Raw genomic sequence first — 20,996 nt, 5'->3', positions numbered from 1 at the left:
TTACTTTTTCATTTATTAATTCTTAATTATAAAATTTCATTTATTAAGTCTTAATTCCAAATTCAGTTTTGAAAAAGAATATCTTCAGAAATTGAATAATAATAAAAATATGAATTAATATATACCATTTATTTATCCAACTTCTGAGTAGGAAGAGGAAAGACAGCTTCTGATTCACTGGCAAATTATTTGGTTTAGCATTTATTATGATTGGCTACTGTGTTTCAGGACTCAGCACATTAGCCTTCTGTGTATCCAGAAAGGGATGCTTAAAAAATGTTCTGGCAAGAATTTGAAATAATCTTGTTATCCACCTAAATCTACAATTGCTTTTAAAATTTCTTTATATCATTGACCAGAACTACTTCTACAATTTAATTAATGTTGAAGGGAAAATTATTTATTTCTAACAGTTCTACTTTTTTAAAGTATTATTTCCAGCTGAATGGCCCTTTTCCTTGCATTAATGGAAAAGAGGATTGAATCTCTTGAGCTAGTTTACTTTTGCCATTTATTATAGGAAAACACTTCCATCATCTCTCTTATTATATTAAGATGTGTACAATCTTTCTTCCTAGCCCTTCTCTGAACTCCTACCAGCTCTACAGTATTTTTATGGAGAGAGATTTGGAAATACTTCAGGTGAAACTACAAGTTACTGCAAGCAGTCTCTGTCCCCAGTCTTCTATACGAATTACCATATCATTTTTATTGTTTTCAGTGATTCTTAAATCAATTTCTTAGCTTAATGCCATTAATTTAGAATTCCTGAGAAGTATAACTGCAATGAGCCTTCTTGTTTGTTGTCCCCCCCCCCCCCCCCCGGTATTTATCAACCTTACGTTCATTTTATCATACAGTGTATCTGTTCATTCATCTAGTTTATTATGTCTCTCAGGTTCTTCGAAGTTTTCTTCTGGTTGTAACTATTCTAATCAACTGCTATCATAGAGTTCACTTTCAGATCAGTAATGAACGTATTAAAGCAAGATAGAACTAATACAAAATTTGAAACTTTAATTTAATTATATGATCAATTTTTAGCATGCATGTTCACTTTGCTAACAATCTTTTTCTTCTTACAGTTTTTTTTTAACTAATGACAAATTCATAGAATCTCATATGACAGTTTCTTAAGTTTTATTGAAAAAAAGTTAGTGAGTTCTTCTTTATCCATTAATTCTCTGTAATTTTCATGAAAAATCAAAATTATTATTTCTCTTTACAGGACCTAGAACATTGGGTGAATGCTGACATAAAATTCTGAGCCATAAAGAAGACCATTTTAACTGATGGGCTAACCCCTTGGAATGTCTGCCTGGGGGTAAAAGAGGGAGATAAGAAGAGTGATAATTTACCTAGAGTTTTGGCCAGATAAAAAATGTCTCAGCTATGCACATGTGATGTTTTCCTAGTATACAGATGAATATACAGAAGAGCACAATCTGTTATTTCCTCAGTTTGCAAAGGAAATAAAACCATACTAGGAATAAGTCAGAGAGTAATAATACAAACTGAGAATTTTCAAATGTTGACAGCATCGTTAGTAGTTTGGACCTTTAGTTGGCCATTATTATATGCATGGCACAATGATGAAATAGGTATAAAAGCTGGTTTCAGAAATATAGACAGTATTGTTTGGTTTTGTCTGTATTTGAAGATATTACCGAGAGAATAATTACTAACTCTTAAATATTCTCAGTCTACTGGAAATCTAGTGTAGACATGCATTTCCAAGAAATTCTGCACCATGTCAAGCAGGCCTATCTCACATTTGTCAAATATGCCTTCTGTTGCTGGTCTTGTTCTTTTGATTCAGTACGTGACACCAGAAATACAGCAAAGACAGTAGAAGACCATCCTGTGATGACTCATTGAGAATCTGAAACGGCTAGTCCATAGACTAGGTATATTGCCATAGCTACCATATTTTTGTTTATTTTTTGTCTGTAAGTTAAGGGTTACAACACATTTAAGTCACCTTTGCATTAAACTTCTGGTAAAATCTGTTAAGTTTAATTCTAAATGAAATCAATGTGCTACGAATCCTGTCAAATTCTCAGGAAAAGAAAATAACAAATATGTATAACCAAACTAGAGAATGAATATATAAACCTATAAACATATATTACCAAAATGAGGAGTATTTTATTTAACTGCATGGCAAATTTCAAGCAATCTAAGGGATCTGATAACCCAAATCACACTGAATTTTAAGCATTGGAAACAGAAAAATTAGTGTAAAATACGTTAATCTATTAAATTCAGTCTCTTCCTGTTCAAGGAATTTTCAGAAGATATTTATGATTTCACTGATTTTTCAGATTTTGAATTTAGTCAAGTTCGGGATTACTAGTAGTCCAAAATACTGTAAAGTCAATTTGCAGCCAATGAATGACACATGAACACCACCAGAAAAATTCATTCTTATTGGTCCTAACCTCTGTGCTTCTTAGAGTCTTAAACATCAGGAACATGTGAACTAGGAACCAGTCATAGATAACACCAATTGTTCTGACACCCTATTTATTCCCATACTCTTTCTCAAGGCCTCAAACACTATCTCCCATCACATGACTAGAAGAACTGTGACCATCATGAAGGATTTCTTATCATGTGAATGGAAGCACTTTTATCATATGCTAATGAAGCACTTTGGTCACATTACTTGTGTCTACACTGCTAAATGCATCCAATCCTGGAAGAGATCCCTGGCTCGCAGGCTAAATGGTGAAGTATGGTGTCCATCTACATTGCTCTGAGCTAAGTCTGTCTAGATGAGCCCAAGCATGTCTATAACAAATATTACATGTTTTTGTGTGTCCTCTAGGTTCTATGTGGTGCCCCTGTGGTCCAAAAGCATAACTATATTTTTTTCTGTGTTCAGAATATATAAAATTATTTAAGAATTATACAGAATTATTTAAGAACAGTGCTAAATCCAGAATACTAGTGTTTTTTTGTTGCATGAAGTTACACAAATGTGCAATATGACATGAAGATTGGCATGATACTATGACAGTGATTGAGGGTACAAAACAAGCTTTGATTATGCATGTCAACAAAAACGGTGGTAGGAGGTCTCCACTGCAAACGGGACCAAGACTAGTGCAGTATTACCCATATCGCCTACTGGAAGGGTATTCTGTACTCAACTATCCTTATATCCACAAGGTTTTGTTTTAAAGAAAACAAAATAGTTCACATATGAAGAGACCACAGAATGAGTTAAAAATGATGACACTTGTACTATCAAAGGACCAAGACATAGGTGAAAGTAGAGAGCTAAGATATGTAACAATGCACAGGTATTCATTATGAATGTTTACTAAGACAACAGAAGAAATATCATGACCCATGGGATGCAACTATACCTATCAAGAGGATATAGGATCAAGAACGCAGGCAAATTCAAGTTGGAAGGGACCTTAGGAGGTCTCTAGTCCAGCCTCCTGCTCAAAGAAGACTCAATCCTGATATCAGAGCAGATTGCTCAGGGCTTTAACCAGTTGGATCTTGAAAACCTCTAAGGATGGAGACTGCAAAACCTCTTTGGGCAATATGTTCCACTATTCAACATTTTCTTTGTGAAAAGGCTTCACTTATTTCCAGTCTGAAACTCTCTTATTTCAATTTATGTGTTTTCCTGTCATCTTTCTGTCATAAACCACTATGAAGAACCTTGCTCCATCCTTGTAATGATCTCTACACAGCTGTTGAGAACTGCTATCAGGTTCTTGCGAAGCTGTCTCTTCTTCAGGCTGAAAAGATATGTTTCTCACACCTTTCGCCACTGGATCAGTGTTCCAGCTTCCAACCATCTTGGTGGCCCGCCACCAAACTTGTTCCAGTTTATCTGTGTCTTTCCTGTATTGTATTCTTGTACTGACAAGCTGAACACAAATCCTATGAAGAGTGGTTGGTTCCCAGTTGAGGTTGTGTGTATGTGAAAGTGTATATGATATCAGAAGAATTAAAGCTTATGAATAACTTTGGCAGAAATGCCAAACATGAGCAACAGTAACAATATGTACATTTCTGAATCCAATAAAAGTGGTCAACAGGAATTTCTACTCTCCAGTTGTTTGAATTTCATTATTATGGTGTATAAATTAAACACAAAATTGACAAAGGCTTAATATTTATGGGGGGGAAATGGTTGATTAAGTCATTCTAGTGGAGACCATCTTTCATTTTCAAAGATAAGGAGAAAATACGTTGACTGGAAAATAATTTGCTCTCTGTGTTCCAGCTTTTCTCTTTTTTTTCCCCCGCAAACACACAAACGTAAACATTTTTTCTATGTCATGAAAACTAAGTACCAATTTTTTTTTCACTTATGCTTCTGCGCAAGTTCTTCTTTACTGATAATTTACTAATTTGTTTTCAGTATACTAACACTTCCAGAAATTTATTACTAAAATTTAACCTGTCTTCACAACCATGCATGCATTCATTATTATTCTTATGGTTAAAAATTCATCAACTCCAACACAAAAATAACTTTTATTCATGTACTACACTATCTCAGCTTCTAAACCATCTCTTCTGTAGATACATACATAAATGTTGCTTATGCATATGCCAAATTTAGAACTTTTGTTATACCAAGTTAAGCATAGGAATAGTTTGGACATTAAAATTATGATACAGTAACTAACATTGGATAAAAGCAAGCACATAATCAATCAATAATTATTATACAATCAGATTCTGAAGGAGACTTATGTTTTACTATCATACAATTTAGTATGAAAAAATAAAAGTTTTCAAATGCACATCAATACAGATATTTTCATATATAAACCTTTCCATATAGCATATACCCTTAAATAAATAAAAAAGTATAGACACTTAAGTAACTGTCCTACTTTTTAGAGATTATGTTGTTGTTGTTTTAACAGTTCCCAATAGAACTGAAAATCAAGACATTTAGGAAGAATTCAGCTCAGACAACATTAGCCATTGAAAGTTAAATTTCTAGTCAAAGCTACATATGTAGGCTACCTCTACAGTGAGTGGAGAGTGTTAGGAACCACCAGAAAGCGTTTCCTCTCAGTTATCTTAGCTATCATTTTAAAACCAGAACAACTGTTCTGAGGATATTCTGAAGATATTCTGAGGACATGGTTCTCTAACTTACATAGGAAGCCCACGTTGACTGCACTACTATACATAGACCTAGTTTATGAAATAACTCTGGTCTAAGTGCTCTAACTACATTTACACAATTTTGTAATACAGGTATCACTTGGAATCTTGCATTGAAAAAAAAGAGTCAATTATTAGGCATCTGAACTGTTAAATGCTGATTTAAATTTATACCCAGTTTTCCTAACCTATTAATCAAAATAAGAAGAGTAAGCATTGTGCCCTCAATTTGAAATGCTTTCAAGTATAGACTATAAAGTCCACTGATAGTTCTAATGCTAAATATATTAAGAAAAGATTAAATAAATTTGATTAAGGAGATATGGAGAATATGAGAGTACATTAAAAAGTAAGAAAGAGGTGTATTACCATGCTTTTCCATGCTGTAAATCTGCAAATCCATGGACAATGACTACACATACAAGCAAATGAAAGCAGCTGACCACGTACCCACACACCTTGGCAGAGGTGCACTCCATACTCGTCGGCCACCACCAAGACAAATAATCTCTGAAGCTCCTTCTAAACGATATCCAGATGAACAGGAGAACGTCAGAATATCTCCCACTCCAAAATTAAATCCTATTCTGTTACCAAATTGTGGGATCCCAGGGTCTTCACAAGGTTCAAGATTATACTCTGAAAACAAGAGAACAAGTCAGCTTGTACGAGTGAGAACAACATGTTTTCTATTAGTCATATTTGTAGTCTAGTAATTTCTGTATATTTCCACCTGACTATCAATACAAATTTCAGATATAAAACCAAAATGAATGTGTGAATGTTAAATTGGCAATTATACTACATTAAAAAGTAAGACTAATTAATAAATTCACAACATTTTTAAGATGCAGAACACAACATGCTTTATCACTCTTGTAAGAGCCATGAATGTCCCAGGCACATAAAACAAATGAAAACTATGCACAACATAAAAGACTAAATAATTGACACTTGGGCTCATCTGGAATTTCTCTAACTGAAATTAGACTAGTTCTGTTTCTTCCCCTCACTTGATAATGTGTCTTACAGTTAACTGCCCATCTTATTTATCATGTAGCAGAAATGCTTCTACAGAGGCACGGAGGTTTGCTTGCTTTGAAATTGTGCTTAGGAAACAATTTATATAATTTTATGATTCAGTATATATATTAATCAAAATCACTTCAATTTTAAACTTTTTTTTTTCTCTTTATATAATATACTGAAAAAATCTTTTTCAGGAGCCAGGTATTACAGGTATTTCCTTACCAGAGAAAGAAATATTAAATCCTTCATATGATATTGAAAAATCTGAAATAAAGCGCAACTGAGCCCTGAAATTTCCATAGAGACCAGCATTGATTGGTGAAGGAAGCTCTGAGCCAGTCAGACGTGCTAATGGCTGTGTGAAACTGCCATTCTCTGTTATTAGTAAGTAGTCATGATGATCCTCCAAATGAAAGGTGTAGAAGGTGAACTGCACTCCTATTAGAAAAAGTAGAATCAGATTTACATATCACACTGTGAACATCAATGTAATTAAGCCAAGGATTAAATTCATGCATTTCATTATGAATCGTGGTTCAGAAAATGAAGATAATCCAGTTTTTCTAAAAATTTGTATCTTTCCTGGTTTAAATATTAAAATAACTTTGCAGCAGGCCTTTTGGTTTTGACAGTACCTCACTTTTGCCTTTAGCTGTAAAATATGGATGCTTGATTTATAGGATTCAAAGACATATGCTTGCATTTTTATGTAAAATCCAATGATGCACTATGTATGTTCAAAATTACAAACTGTTTATGGCAGAATGGGAAGGGTAGACCTTATTTCTTACAGTCACCAGTATCCTTGTATAGCAGCAGTGAAAGGAAAGGTTATAAAATATATGACATTATACTATCATGGCACATACAGCAACAGCAGCACTTCCTCCCCAAAAAAGGGAGGTCTCTTAACTCATGGCATATGTCAACAGTATGTTTTTTTGCAAACCATCAGACACAAATCATATATCTAGAAAGGAAGATATATCCTGAAACACAACAGCAATAAAAAGACTTAAAGGTCAAGACAGACAATTAAATTACATTTTCTGCATTTCTGTAACTAAGAGTTAGACCATGATCTTTGGGTAGAATGCACAGAAAAGTCAAGAAAAAGAAACAGGAGAAACATTAGCTAGCTTAATATTGAGACCTCTACTGTAATTTTAATTTTTAACATAAAAGTTATAAACCAATCGTTCAGGCTCTGTAAAACTTATCTAATGATGTAATGCTTAGGAAGATCCTTTCATGTGATTGAAGATTTACGTAGTATATGAAGATTAATGATCTTTGGGTACTCTTATGGAGAACAGATTTTTAATAATAGACAGAATTTAATCAAAACCCAAACAAATACTTCCCCTTCCTACTTCCCCACTCCCCCTCAAGAACTTCCCAAACCGGGTAACAAAATCCAAGACTGAAGCTAGATATACTGTGTTTGCCTCAGTTGTCTAAACATAGGAATCTCATGCTCCTTGTGGTGGGTTGAACTTGGCTGGATGCCAGGTGCCCACCAAGCTGCTCTATCAATCCCCTCCTCAGCAGGACAGGGAGGGGGCGGGGGAGAGAAAATAAGATGGAAAAAAATCGTGAGTCAAGATAAAGGCAGTTTAATAAAGCGAAAGCAAAGGCCATGCACAGAAGCAAAGGAAAACAAAAGATTTATTCTCTACTTCCCATCAGCAGGCGATGTCCAACCACATCCTGGGAAGTAGGGCTTCAGTACGTGTAGCGGTTGCTCCAGAATACTAACATCATAATAACAAATGCCCCACTCCCCTCTTTTCTCTTAGCTTTTATTGCTGAGTGTCCTGGTTTCAGCTGAGATAGAGTTAATTTTCTTTATAGTGGCTGGTATGGGGCTATGTTTTGGATTTGTGCTGAAAACAGTGTTGATAATACAGAGATGTTTTAGTTGTTGCTGCACTAGTCAAGGACTTTTCAGCTTTCCGTGCTCTGCCAGGTGCAGAAGTTGGGAGGGGACACAGCTGGGACAGCTGACCCAAACTGACCAAAGGGCTATTCCATACCATGTGACGTCATGCTCAGTATATAAAGCTGGGGAAGAAGAAGGAAGGGGGGGACATTTGGAGTGATGGCGTTTGTCTTCCCAAGTAACCATTACGCGTGATGGAGCCCTGCTTTCCTGGAGATGGCTGAACACCTGCCTGCCCATGGGAAGTAGTGAAGGAATTCCTTGCTTTGCTTCGCTTGCGTGCGCGGCTTTTGCTTTCCCTATTAAACTGTCTTTATCTCAACCCTCGAGTTTTCTTACTTTTACTCTTCTGATTCTCTCCCCCATCCCACCAGGGGGGAGTGAGCGAGCGGCTGCGTGGTGCTTAGTCGCCAGCTGGGGCTAAACCACGACACTGAGCAGACATCATAGGGTATGAAATATCCCTTTGGTCAGCTTGAGTCAGCTGTCCTGGCTATGTCCCCTCCCAGCCTTGGGCCCAACCCCAGCCTACTGGTGAGGGAGGAATGTTGGAGCGACAGCCTTGATGTTGTGCGAGCACTGTTCAGCAGCAGCCAAAACACTGGTGTGTTATCAACACCCTTCAAGCTACCAATACAAAGCACAGCACTATGAGGGCTGCTATGGGGAAAACTAACTCCATCTCAGCCAGACCCAATACACCCCTTTAGGTGTTGGAGGTTGTCTTTTGTAGACTTCACATGCAGCTTTAGAAGCTCTTGCTACAATTCTCCTGTAGTTTTTTTAATAATACGGTGGATCCCTGACGTTGTCTCAAATGGCTTTAAACATTTATTTTAATGCAACTTAATCACACCTAGTAAATACAGCTTGTAAGGGTATCTGGAATGTAAGGTGTGAGAGACTGAAAGAGTTAATGTCTCAAACATTGTGGAGAGATGAGGCGCGATTTGCATGGCGATGGCAAGTCATGGGATGGGGAGAGCTTTTCGGAGGAGAGACTAAAAGAGGTATTGTCTTGTGAGACACTGAAAGAGGTACTGTCTCAAACATTGTATCAAGATAAGGTGCAGCAAGTCAGCTAGCACGGGATGAGAAGAGCGCGTTGGAGGATGCACAGTTACCATCTATGGCCAGAGATCACACAGAGCTTTATCTAAGGAATGGGCCTACAACCACCCAAAACTTGGAATGAAACTCCTTGCAACCACCCCCCTCCCCCAGTGCCTGCAAACCTTTGAGGACCAGAACAACATAAGTCCTCCAGGGGTGTGACCTGAGGCAGGGATTAGAGTATAAAGAGACACCTTCCCCAGGGAACGGCGCGCGCCCATCCCCGGAGGATTGCCATGTCTGTCACCGTCATCGCGGGATCCAAGGGTGGTGATACCTTTCCTTTTCTTTATCCTCCTCTCTTCTCTTTTCCTTTTCTCACTTCTCTTTTCGTCTACTCTTCCACTATACATATACCTGGGCATATGAGTTTTGGATGAATTGTGACAGGTTGCCCGGAAAATAGCTCCATTGCCAAATTGCCTCTGTTCGTTCGCTGAGCTTGCTAGTTCGTTAAGTTTGTAGTTTGCTAGTTAATAAAGTTGCTAGTCTGACTGTTCCTCTGAGTCATGGTCGTGACTCTACCGGCCTGCGGCTCTGCCAAGCAGAGATTGGCCTTTGTCGGTACACAAAACCTCAGGGAATCAAAAAGATTCACCCGTCTCGCAACCCACCGCGTGGGACGAGACATAAGGACACTTGGTTTATTAGGATATCTAGTAAAGGACCTTTCAGTACAGAAAGCAAAGATAAGAAATGAGGGAAGTACTAAATTATACATACATACACAAGCTTTAATGAGCAGGATATAGTGGAGACGCCAAGACCAGAAATCTTCAGTTTCTGACTGATGGGCCATTGAATGTATCACTGTAATTCTGTACCAGTTCAAGCAGAACTTAGTAACTGATTAGAATGGGAGAAAGAAGATTATCTTGGGTCTCATGGAAATCAGAAATTTACTGTGGAATGTTTGAGGAAATATGTGAGATCATGTAAAACTTAATATGAGATTGCTAAATGTTATTTGGAGACTGCAAATTTTTTTGTGGGATGTTTACAGCCAAAGGGTAAGGGGAGGAATCATAGTGGGTAAGGGAGAAAAAAGTGTGGGAAAATGGAGAGGGTTAAGCCTCTCTTATAGAATCATTGAATCGTTTAGGTTAGAAAAGACCTTTAAGATCATCAAGTCCAACCATTAACCTAGCACTGCCAAGTCCACCATTCAACCATGTCCCTAAGCAACACATCTACATGTCTTTTAAATATCTCCAGGGATGGTGACTCAACCACTTCTCTGGGTAGCTTGTTGCAAGGCTTGACAACCCTTTCAGTGAAGACATTTTTCCTAACATCCAATCTAAACCTCCCCTTGAGGCCATTTCCTCTTGTCCCATTGCTTGTTACTTGGCAGAAAAGACTGACCCCCACCTCTCTACAACCTCCTTTCAGGTAGCTGTAGAGAGCGATAAGGTGTCCCCTCAGCCTCCTTTACTCCAGGCTAAACAACTCCACTTCCCTCAGCCGATCCTCATAAGACTTGTTCTCCAGACCCTTCACCAGCTTCGTTGCCCTTCTCTGGACATGCTCCAGCACCTCAATGTCTCTCTTGTAGTGAGGGGCCCAAAAGTGAACACAGTGTTCAAGGTGTGACCTCACCAGTGCCGAGTACAGGGGCATGATCACATCCCTAGTCCTGCTGGCCACGCTATTTTTGATACAAGCCAGGATGCTATTGGCCTTCTTGGCCACCTGGGCACACTGCTGGCTCATATTCAGCCAGCTATCGACCAACACCCCCAGGTCCTTTTCTGCCAGGCAGATTTCCAGCCACTCTTCCCCAAGCCTGTAGCGTGGCATGGGGTTGTTGGGACCCAAGTGCAGGACCTGGCACTTAGCTTTGTTGAACATCATACAATTGGCCTCAGCCCATCGATCCAGCCTGTCCAGATCCCTCTGCAGAGCCTTCCTCCCCTCAAGCAGATCAACACTCCCACCCAGCTTGGTGTCATCTGCAAACTTACTGAGGGTGCACTCGATTCCCTCATCCAGATCATTGATGAAGATATTAAACAAGACTGGCTGCAATACTGAGCCCTGGGGAACACTGCTTGTGACCGGCTGCCAACTGGATTTAACTCAATTTGCCACAGTTCTTTGGGCTCGGCCATTCAGCCATTTTTTTACCCAGAGAAGAGTACACCCGTCCAAGCCATGAGCAGCCAGTTTCTCCAGGAGAATGCTGTGGGAAACAGTGTCAAAGGCTTTACTAAAAGTCCATGTAAACAACATCCACAGCCTTTTCCTCATCCACTAAGTGGGTCACCTTGTCATAGAAGGAGATCAGGTTGGTCAATCAGGATCTGCCTTTCATAAGCCCATGCTGACTGGGCCTGATCACCTGGTTGTCCTGTACGTGCCACATGATGGAACTCAGGATGATCTGCTCCACAACCTTCCCCAGCACCGAGGTTAGACTGACAGGCCTGTAGTTCCCTGGATCCTCCTTCTGGCCCTTCTTATAGATGGGCATCACATTTGCTAACTTCCAGTCAAGTAGGACCTCCCTGGTTAGCCACGACTGCTGAGAAAGGATTGAAAGTGGCTTGGTGAGCACTTCTGCCAGCTCCCTCAGTACCCTTGGGTGGATCTCATCCACCCCATAGACTTGTGCGTGTCTAAGTGGTGTAGCAGGTCGCTAACCATTTCCCCTTGGATTATGGGGGCTTCATTCTGCTCCCTGTCCCTGTCTTCCAGCTCAGGGAACGACTGGTCTTACTATTAAAGACTAAGGCAAAGAAGGCATTAAGTACCTCAGCCTTTTCCTCATCCTTTGTCACTATGTTTCCTCCCGCAACCAATAAATGATGGAGATCCTCCTTAGCCCTCCTTTTGTTGCAAATGTATTTATAGAAACATTTTTTATTGTCTTTTACAGCAGTAGCCAGACTGAGTTCTAGTTGGGCTTTGGCCCTTCTAATTTTCTCCCTCTATAACCTCATGACATCTTTGTAGTCCTTCTGAGTTGTCTGCCCCTTCTTCCAAAGCTCATAAACGCTCCTTTTTTTCCTGAGTTCCAGCCAAAGCTCTCTGTTCAGCCAGGCCGGTCTTCTTCCCCACTGGCTCATCTTTCAGCACATGGGGATGGCCTGCTCCTGCACCTTTAAAATGTCTTTCTTGAAGAATGTCCAGCCTTTCTGGACTCCTTTGCCCTTCAGGACTGCTTCCCAGGGGACTCTGTCAACCAGTCTCCTAAACAGGCCCAAGTCTGCCCTCTGGAAGTCCAAGGTAGCAGTTCTGCTGACCCCCCTCCTTAATTCTCCAAGATTCAAAAACTCTATCATTTTGTGATTGCTATGCCCAAGACAGCCTCCAACCATCACATCACCCACAAGTCCTTCTCTCTTCACAAACAAGAGGTCCAGCAGTGCGCCTTCCCTAGTTGGCTCCCTCGCCAACTCTGTCAGGAAGTTATCTTCCACACACTCCAGGAACCTCCTAGACTGTTTCCTCTGTGCTCTATTGTATTTCCAGCAGAAATACAATATTTCTTACTAATTTTTTATTTCTGTATTTCTTACTAATTTTCTGTATCTCTTACTAATCCCTGCACATAACTACTGCAGTCTGTCCTCTATTCTTTTTAAACTCTGTTCCTGACTATTTAGTGTGTAAGTGTGTCCTCTCTCCAGAGTGTGAGCACATGTGTGAGCACTAGTGAACATTAGTATGGACACCCTGGTGAGCAGGATGAGGTCGGGGCCAACAACCGGAAAAAGGGCCATTGGTCACAGGGGGGCAGCACCAGGAGGGAGTGCGATCTGGGGACCAACTCCTTCGCCAGGACCTGGAAGATTGTGGGAGCACGTGCATGTGCATGTGTGAGTCTGTGTCAGTCCTAGCAAACTCCTGTTCCCATCAGCCCAACTGGAGAAATAGGATTTGGCTGCCGGTGGTGTTCATGTTTGTTTTCAGTGCTGTTGCTGTTTCTGTGTGTGCCAATAAAGAAACTTGTCTCTGCTCATGTTAGTCTGTGTGACCAGCTGTATATGTCTATGTACATATTGGCATCTTTGGAGTACGCTTAGTCTTGCTGTCAGCTGGACATACAAATGAAAGCAACAAGAGAAATCCCTTGGATCTGAGAGACCTCTAGATTATGCTTCCCTTTAGAGAGCATTTAGAGAGACTGGAGAAGCATTCAGCCTTTTCAAGTAGGTATCTCCTTCTCTTCTTATAGCTCCACACACCCCACCCCCTGACTTGCTGTAACTTGCAGATCCAGATAAACACACCCTTACTTACTAGCACTGATATAGAAATTACAGGATGGGGTTGTGTTTTATGCATAGGATAAAACTAGATAATCCAAGAAATCTATTCTGGATTCTTTAAAATTCTTCATTTAATGATTATATAAGCAAAGCCATTCATCTGCTTTGAACAACCTATTTATTCTCCTAGATTTTGTGACAATAAATTGGCAAAAATCACACACTGAATTTTGGAATCAAGGTTAGGTTACACATCTTTTGCGCTAATGCATATAAATTTAGCTTTGGGATTGATAAACTCTTAAATGCTTTAATTTTTTTATCATATTTTTACATAGAAGACAGTGTTGATCTGACATGAAAAGAGAGCTCGTAAGAGAAAAATATGATATATACAGAATGAGGCTGAAACTCAGGCAATATTTGTTGCATTTACTGCACTCCAAATTAATTCTGGCCCTTTTTATGCATGCATGAATACTGCAACAACAAAATCAGAAATACCAAAGAAAATTTTGTGGTAGCAACCCAAAATAATGCAATTGCTGTGAATCATGGCTGAGCTTCACTGAGTATTGTTCAAACACCAAATTCAAGGTTTAACTCAAGGGAATATTTCAATCAATTTTCCAGATTTCCATGACATTTCTAAGTAAAACCCTAAGGTATTTCCCAGCAGTAACTGTACAATTTAGTTCTCTTCAGAAAATATTCTAATCACATTAATATATGCTGTGTGACAGATTGTGTCTTCTCCAGAGAAGAATTTTAAAAGATATGTTCAGGTAGCTTCCTTCTCATTCTGCCTCACGTGCCCCTTTCTTTATAAGGGGAATATTTAAAATCTGAAATGAAGACAGGAAGACATAACACACTAATGTCATTTCTCAATATTACAATCCAGACTGTTGGGGGATGGGTAAATTAACTGTGCTATTAGTAAATGGTTTAAAATATACCATTGATACTCCACAAATTTCACTTCATCATATATTGAATTGCATGCTAACCACAGACAAAATACAGTAATTATTGTCATGATAGGTGCTTCCTTTCCTCTTCAAAAATAATACCAATTACTAAACATATTAACTATATTTAAAGTGCAAGTTCCATTCCCTAGTTAACAAATTTTTAAAAAATACAATAAAATTATATCAAGTTCTAATGGACATTCAAGAATCATAATGCTGGTCCACATGAACACAAATGAAAAATCATTCCAGAATTCCAGAAGTTTAGATACACTTGAGCAGGAAAATTAAAATATATCTATTTATATTGCAGATTATGTTAAGACAGTATATGCAAACACAGAAACTCTTTTTCTTAGCAATACAATATATCCAGATGTAAAATACAATTCTTAACTAAACATATGCATTTAATTGCCTGCTATTACGTAATAGCAGTATGAAGTTGCAACATAAAGATATGTGTTTAAAAAAGTACCCCACATAATTCTGGAGCTAGAAGTTATATATATTTTCTTGGCTGTCTGACATTAAACTAATACATTTTGTCAAAGCAAAAAAGGTTAAAGAAAACATTAATTATTTTTTTTAAATCTTATCACTAGTTAATGGCCAGTAGAAGATGCTCCTTGAGATTCTGAAGTTGGAATTATATTAGACATGAAATAGAGCAGAAAATGAGATTTCCAGAACAAAGTTTTTCTCCTCACTTCAAAATAACCCATTTATGTGTACGGGATTAATTTTCCCAAACAGTAACTATCTAAAACTTAGTCACTCAGTCTCCCCTTGGACAATTCATCTGGGGGCTATATAAACCCCCTGGACATTCAATGATAGAGATAAATAGGCACCTTCAGAGGATGGTTCATTCCATCTACTTTAGATACTTTTCAGGGTGAGATGACTCATATCCTGAAGATATATTCATTTGTCCATTAAATACAGAAGTCGCCTAATGGACTGGCTTACTCAGACATAGAACTTTACTGTTAGAAGTTCAAAGTTAAATTAAGTAAGCCTGTGGTTTATTGTCATAAAAGGAGAGCTATCATCCTCATACAGTACTACAGGAAGAGCTTAAAGTATTGATACTTTTTGCCAACAAGAACAAAGTATGAGAAGTTCATACAGTATTTCCTATTTCCTACTCACAGAAAATCCTCACTCTTCAATTGCTTCCAGCAGATCTTTGAGCAGCACGAATCAAAATGCCCAAGTCAAATTACAACATAGCGTTCATATTTAATATGTTTTTCCTTAATAACATTTCCATAAGATAAAATTTATTGACACAAACAAGAATGTGCTTGTATTAATATATGTGTGTGTGTATATGAGTATCAGTGTATATGTGCTTATAAACATGTATGTTTATACTATTACTCTCTTTCCCTGTATATATTATTTTTTATGTTTGTTTTCTCAGGAGTCTCATTAGATATGGTGTTTTTTTAAATAGCCTCACATAAAATGTAATCACATTGAGAATTTCAGCTTTTATTTATCCCAGCTTTTAAGTATTTCTCTAGCTGAGGGTTCAAGAAAAAATATAAATCACAAAAAAACTACTTAATTTTCTAAAAAAAAAAAAAATTTCAAATACTTTCCTCCATAATCTCATTTTTAATTTAAGAAAAATGGAAGTGTTACTAAAATATCTTTCAAGAATTCTGAAAAATATGGCTTAATCTGGGCTCATGTTTACTGTAGAATTTACATAATTTTCAGTCATGTATTACTCCATGAAGCTAAAGTCTTACCCATCTCTACTACTTCTCTTCAATGCCCAGATTATAAAGCTTGGGCTGGTTATCCAATGGCTTTTCAGATAGGGTGCAAACTAAATGACTACAGGGCTGAGTTTTCTTACACTAACAGTCTTTCTTGCTTATCCAGAAGAACAATTATATTCTTCCCACATCCTTTCTCCTTTGCAAAAGATCCACAGTACCTTATTTTCCTGCAACTCTGAAAGCCATGTAACATACCTAGAGGTAACAAGGGCAAATATAGCATCTGATATAGGCTCAGTAATTTCAGATTGCTTTTTCACTGTGGCTACTTACAAGCAAATTAAATTGACACAATGGCGTCATTTGGTAGTAAAAAGAGACTGTGGAATAGCTGGAGCAATAACTTTGAGAGATAGACTTTGCCACTTTAACACTTTAAGGAGTTTTAAATGGGACATGCAGTCAGAATGATTTAACATCTAGATGAGGAACCATCACATTATTTGCACAAAATACAACAAAGGGATGGCAGATCAGCACAATTCTCTGTGAGGGAAGCCTTATTTTTACGTTATCAATAACTGTTTCTTAGAGGAATACATCATCAGTATACTTTGCCACATTTTTCATGCCCTCACAGAGAAAACTGATAAAATTCAGAACTGAACTTGCCTTCCTTCTTCTCCCTTTCATTCCTTTTTCTGTATTCTCTCCAGTGTTACAGATGCAATTCTCTTTTTTGTGTTCTTATGACCTCACCCTACTTATATTCAATTTCTCTTATGACACCTATCTCTATTTCTCTCTTTCCCTTAACATTAAATTCTTATGCTTCTCTAGCTCTTTCCACTCATAGTACGAGAGCACTATGCAGTCATTCTAATATTTAAAATAAAATACCAACAAAACTCTAAAAGTTTGACCCATCTCTTCTCATCTAGTCCGAAAACCTTTCACCTGAAAGCAAGTAGGACACATTATTTCAAGGAAATTTTTCTACCTGGAATTCCCAACTTCCATTTGTGTCCTAAGCATTTTCTAACCTCTCCTGCATGTCTTATATTTCTGTGAAATAACTCTTATAAGATCCTTTCTCAGAGAAAAGTTAAAACCAGTACTACATCTTTATCCTGAAATCTGCCTTCAACAAATAACCATCCCTTTCTTAAAAGTGTCCTGTCCCTCAGCTTCTGTGATCAGTCATTATATAAATCTTTCTTACCTTTCTAAATGTTCTCTTATTGGGTTCCATTATTTATTGTTTTTTTCCTCTATATTTAGCTCTAAACCATATTATTTATTCAATCCATAAATACATATTAAAATGCCATTTATATGCTGCCACCCTGAAAATCTGTCTCGGTAAGCTGAAACAGGTTTTTTTCTTCAAAATAACAGGACATTTTCTTTCTGACATTTCCTTGTCGACAGCTAGTCATAATGTAAAATTTAACATAATGAGCAATCTTTTAAACATCTCTCTCATTAACTTCATTCCTTTTTAATGCTATATTAAGAATAACATTTTCACTTAAGTCTTCAATTCAGATTCTTCTGTTGATACCAAGCCTAAATATCAATGACTACTTCCAGCTAATCTCTCTTTAAGATAAGGCATTTCCTCCTCAACACAGAAAAAGCATTCATCTTCTTTCACCTGTACGAATTAATGTGCACACATCCAACTATCTATTACTTGTACTATAAACTTTTAGGGAGTTTCTGTTCTGTGGAAAGCATTAGGGCCTAGTCGACATCTGGAATTCTAGGAATTAATACAATAAAAATAAACAAAAACAAAAACCAGCAACACAATTCCTAGTTCACTGCTGCTAACCTAGATCTACATGTGTAGCAGAGAGTACTGGACTTATACATTAAAAAAAAAAAAGGTGGAAAAAGAGAAAAGGATTTATTTACCTTTTCCATGGGTAACATCCACAGTCCATGTACAATTCAGTGAATTTGGATACAGATCAGGATAACCAGGGGATAAAATTGTTCCACTAGGTCCTCTAACATCTCCACCACATAAAGCTAGAAATAACAAAGGAAATAATAATAAAACAGTTAATATAAAACTTAAAGATGAGAGAAAATATAAGAAAACAATCTTTTAAAAATTTCTGGCTTTAATATGACTTAAAAATAGTTGGTCAAATGATTCAGCAATTGCACATATAACTGCAATTAGCACATATAACTGCAACATATAACAATTGCACATAGCCCATTTTTACACAATATGAAAAGAAATATAATCAATGAATAATTAACATGCTTTGTAATAGGTCCTGAGAAAATTAAAAGCAAGTTTCCTTAGATGTTTTTTCACATTTTCTTGAGACTCTGTGAAAGTCACAAGTTCATCAGGAAGATGAAGGCAGAAAAAGATACGGAGCCAAACAATATTACTTTAGCCAGATGCTAAGGCTGGAGAGTTAAAATGGCATAGAGTGGATCTCACTATTGAAGAATTATTGACTGAAAATATTATTGCAGGGAAGCATGACATCCTTTCTTGTATCTAATTATTGGATATGCATCTATATCTATAGTGCAAATGATAATGACAATTGCCAATATAAGAATAAGTCTTTCTATAGTATCAATAGTGACTTTGTAAAAGTAATCAGCGCTTGAGCAATATAAAAATTAAATTACAACTTGAATTAATACAAAATACAAAAATGAGATCTTACAACACTGGCATAAATATCTTCACAATTCACCATTACATTTTAATGGTGAATTTTCCATTCCGGAGCTTTTGAAATACTAAATTAATTGAGTAATTTTTACTAGTGAAGAGGCTCTTATACCTTAGAATTATCTTTTATCAATAACAGTGATGGAAACTCAGTACCAAGCAAAGTTCTCTGAATATAGATTATCTCAGAAGGGCATAAATTATAAAACAAATGAATATTTCTACTTTTTTTTTTTTTTTTTGCTTCAAGTTTAAAAATATCTATTCCTTTTATTTTTCTTAGCCTAATTATATGCATTACCAAAATTATTTTGTAGAAATGTTCCAGGACACAAAAAAACCAGTAAACTATGTTACTGCCACTGGATTTAAGTCAAATAATAGAGACTGTTTTAGGAAAGTTGATTGCAGTTCTTAATATGAGCAGCTCTTCCAAATTAATTAACACAAACTCTCCATTTTCAGCCTTAAGTAGTCAAGCTCTCTGACAAGTGTCTTGTCAGAATTTTTATTGGTGTCAACCATAGTTTCTCTGAGCCCGTACCTTAACCTAAGCCAGTACTCAGCACTCCCATTTTTAACCATAAGGTTTTCTCTTTAGCAGACGCTAAAGCTGTTGAAAGGCAGTTTGGGAGACAGGTAAATGGCAGTTACTTGTCTGCAATTCCAATCGATACAACTACCAATCCCTCTTCCCCTTGCTGTATAAGCTGTTGCTCACCTATTGCTCATGTCTGCCACACCAGCGGGGGTGAGGGAAGGAGCCTGTCACAGGCTGGAGGAGCAATACCTCTTTCTGAGAGAGGCTGCCCCACCTGCATTAGCTGCTTTAACCTGCTCCTACTCCTCCTCTAACGTCAGCAGCAGCTACCAACGTAGCACTCGTTGGTATGGATCGTAAAGGTGGGAGAAATTTGGCCTTTCAATATATGAATAGTGTTCAAACAACATCTTCATACTTCTTCAGGAGAAAGGTATTGTGAGTAATTCATTACATCATGTCATTCTACTATACCTCGCTATTTATTCTACTTATGACAATTTCTGCTACACATTGATGGGGTAAATCATGAAAGTTATACCTACCTTTGCTTTTGCTATTAATGCTATTTATGTGAGAATGAATACGTTGACCAGTCATGATTTTCTGCTTGTAGAACTACATTCAAAACTGATTTGAGGACAAGCCATACAGCGAATTGAGAGAATATTCAGAATGTACCTTCTGTCTTAGCCTGTACCTAAGCAGACATTTGTCTCAAGGAAATGCATTTTTCAGACTTTTCAGTAGCACTGTGGAATGTTTTCATAAAGGTCAATAATTTTTCATAATGAGGTTACTGCATTGCATGCCATCACTATCTTTAGGGCACCGAATAAAGAGAGGTATACATTTAGTTACAGTTTTCGTATAAAGTAGAAATGGAACTTCATCCTATATCCTAGGATTAAGATCACCCTATTTTTCCTAGTTAAATTTGTTTGATTATTCTAACTAACCACATTTCTGTTTTAAACATGTATCTTTGGGTAGCTTCATGATTTCTTTGTGCGTGCTATTTCTCTTGCCAAGTTTCTAGCCTTTTTGGCCTAGTTCTAAGCTGGAAATTTGCAGATCCAGTATCATAGGCTGAAATAGGACATTCTAGGACAACAACTGCCCAATCGATAGTTGTTGCCATGGGGGAATAACCTCCCAGCATAGTAATTTTCCTCCTCACTTCTCTGACAAAGAGACAATGAAGGTAACCAGTGTCCACTTAACGCCTGATCTTGTTATATTCAGACATTAGTAAATCAGAATCAGGGCTATGACAGCATGTTATTGGAGCTTCTGATGGAGCTTCTACCTACTTTGGAGCTTCTACCTACTTTGTCCATACCTTAGGTCATCCCTATTAAATAAGAAAATGCAATCAGTTTTTATAATCATGGGAAACAGCCCAAACAAATAATGTATTTTACAGTGGGTGTTTGGGAAACCTTTCAGGAATGCAAATGGTGACAAAACGTCTATGGCATGCCATCAGGCACTCAGTGTAACGCTGTGAAGGCTAGCAGATGGCAAAAAAGGCATCAAGGGACCAGCATTTTACAAAACAAAGTCAAGTTGACAGATCTGAAATA

At 37.5% G+C, this 20,996-nt stretch overlaps 1 protein-coding gene across 3 annotated transcripts in view; it reads right to left on the bottom strand.

The window, feature by feature from the left end:
- CSMD3 (CUB and Sushi multiple domains 3) overlaps window positions 1–20,996 on the bottom strand; it is a 782,968-nt gene that overhangs the window by 307,449 nt on the left and 454,523 nt on the right. For all 3 annotated transcript variants that reach the window (XM_072852006.1, XM_072852007.1, XM_072852008.1), the window contains 3 exons: window positions 18,080–18,196; window positions 6,403–6,618; window positions 5,602–5,790 (listed from right to left, as the gene is read on the bottom strand). In XM_072852006.1, coding sequence (XP_072708107.1) covers window positions 5,602–5,790; window positions 6,403–6,618; window positions 18,080–18,196 — 522 coding nt within the window. The remainder of the gene's footprint in view (window positions 1–5,601; window positions 5,791–6,402; window positions 6,619–18,079; window positions 18,197–20,996) is intronic.

This window comes from Ciconia boyciana, chromosome 2 (genome assembly GCF_034638445.1).
Source record: "Ciconia boyciana chromosome 2, ASM3463844v1, whole genome shotgun sequence".
In the NCBI taxonomy this organism is placed as follows: domain Eukaryota; kingdom Metazoa; phylum Chordata; class Aves; order Ciconiiformes; family Ciconiidae; genus Ciconia; species Ciconia boyciana.
Note: the sequence above shows the minus strand (reverse complement) of the source record. Positions and strands in the feature narration are given on the sequence as shown.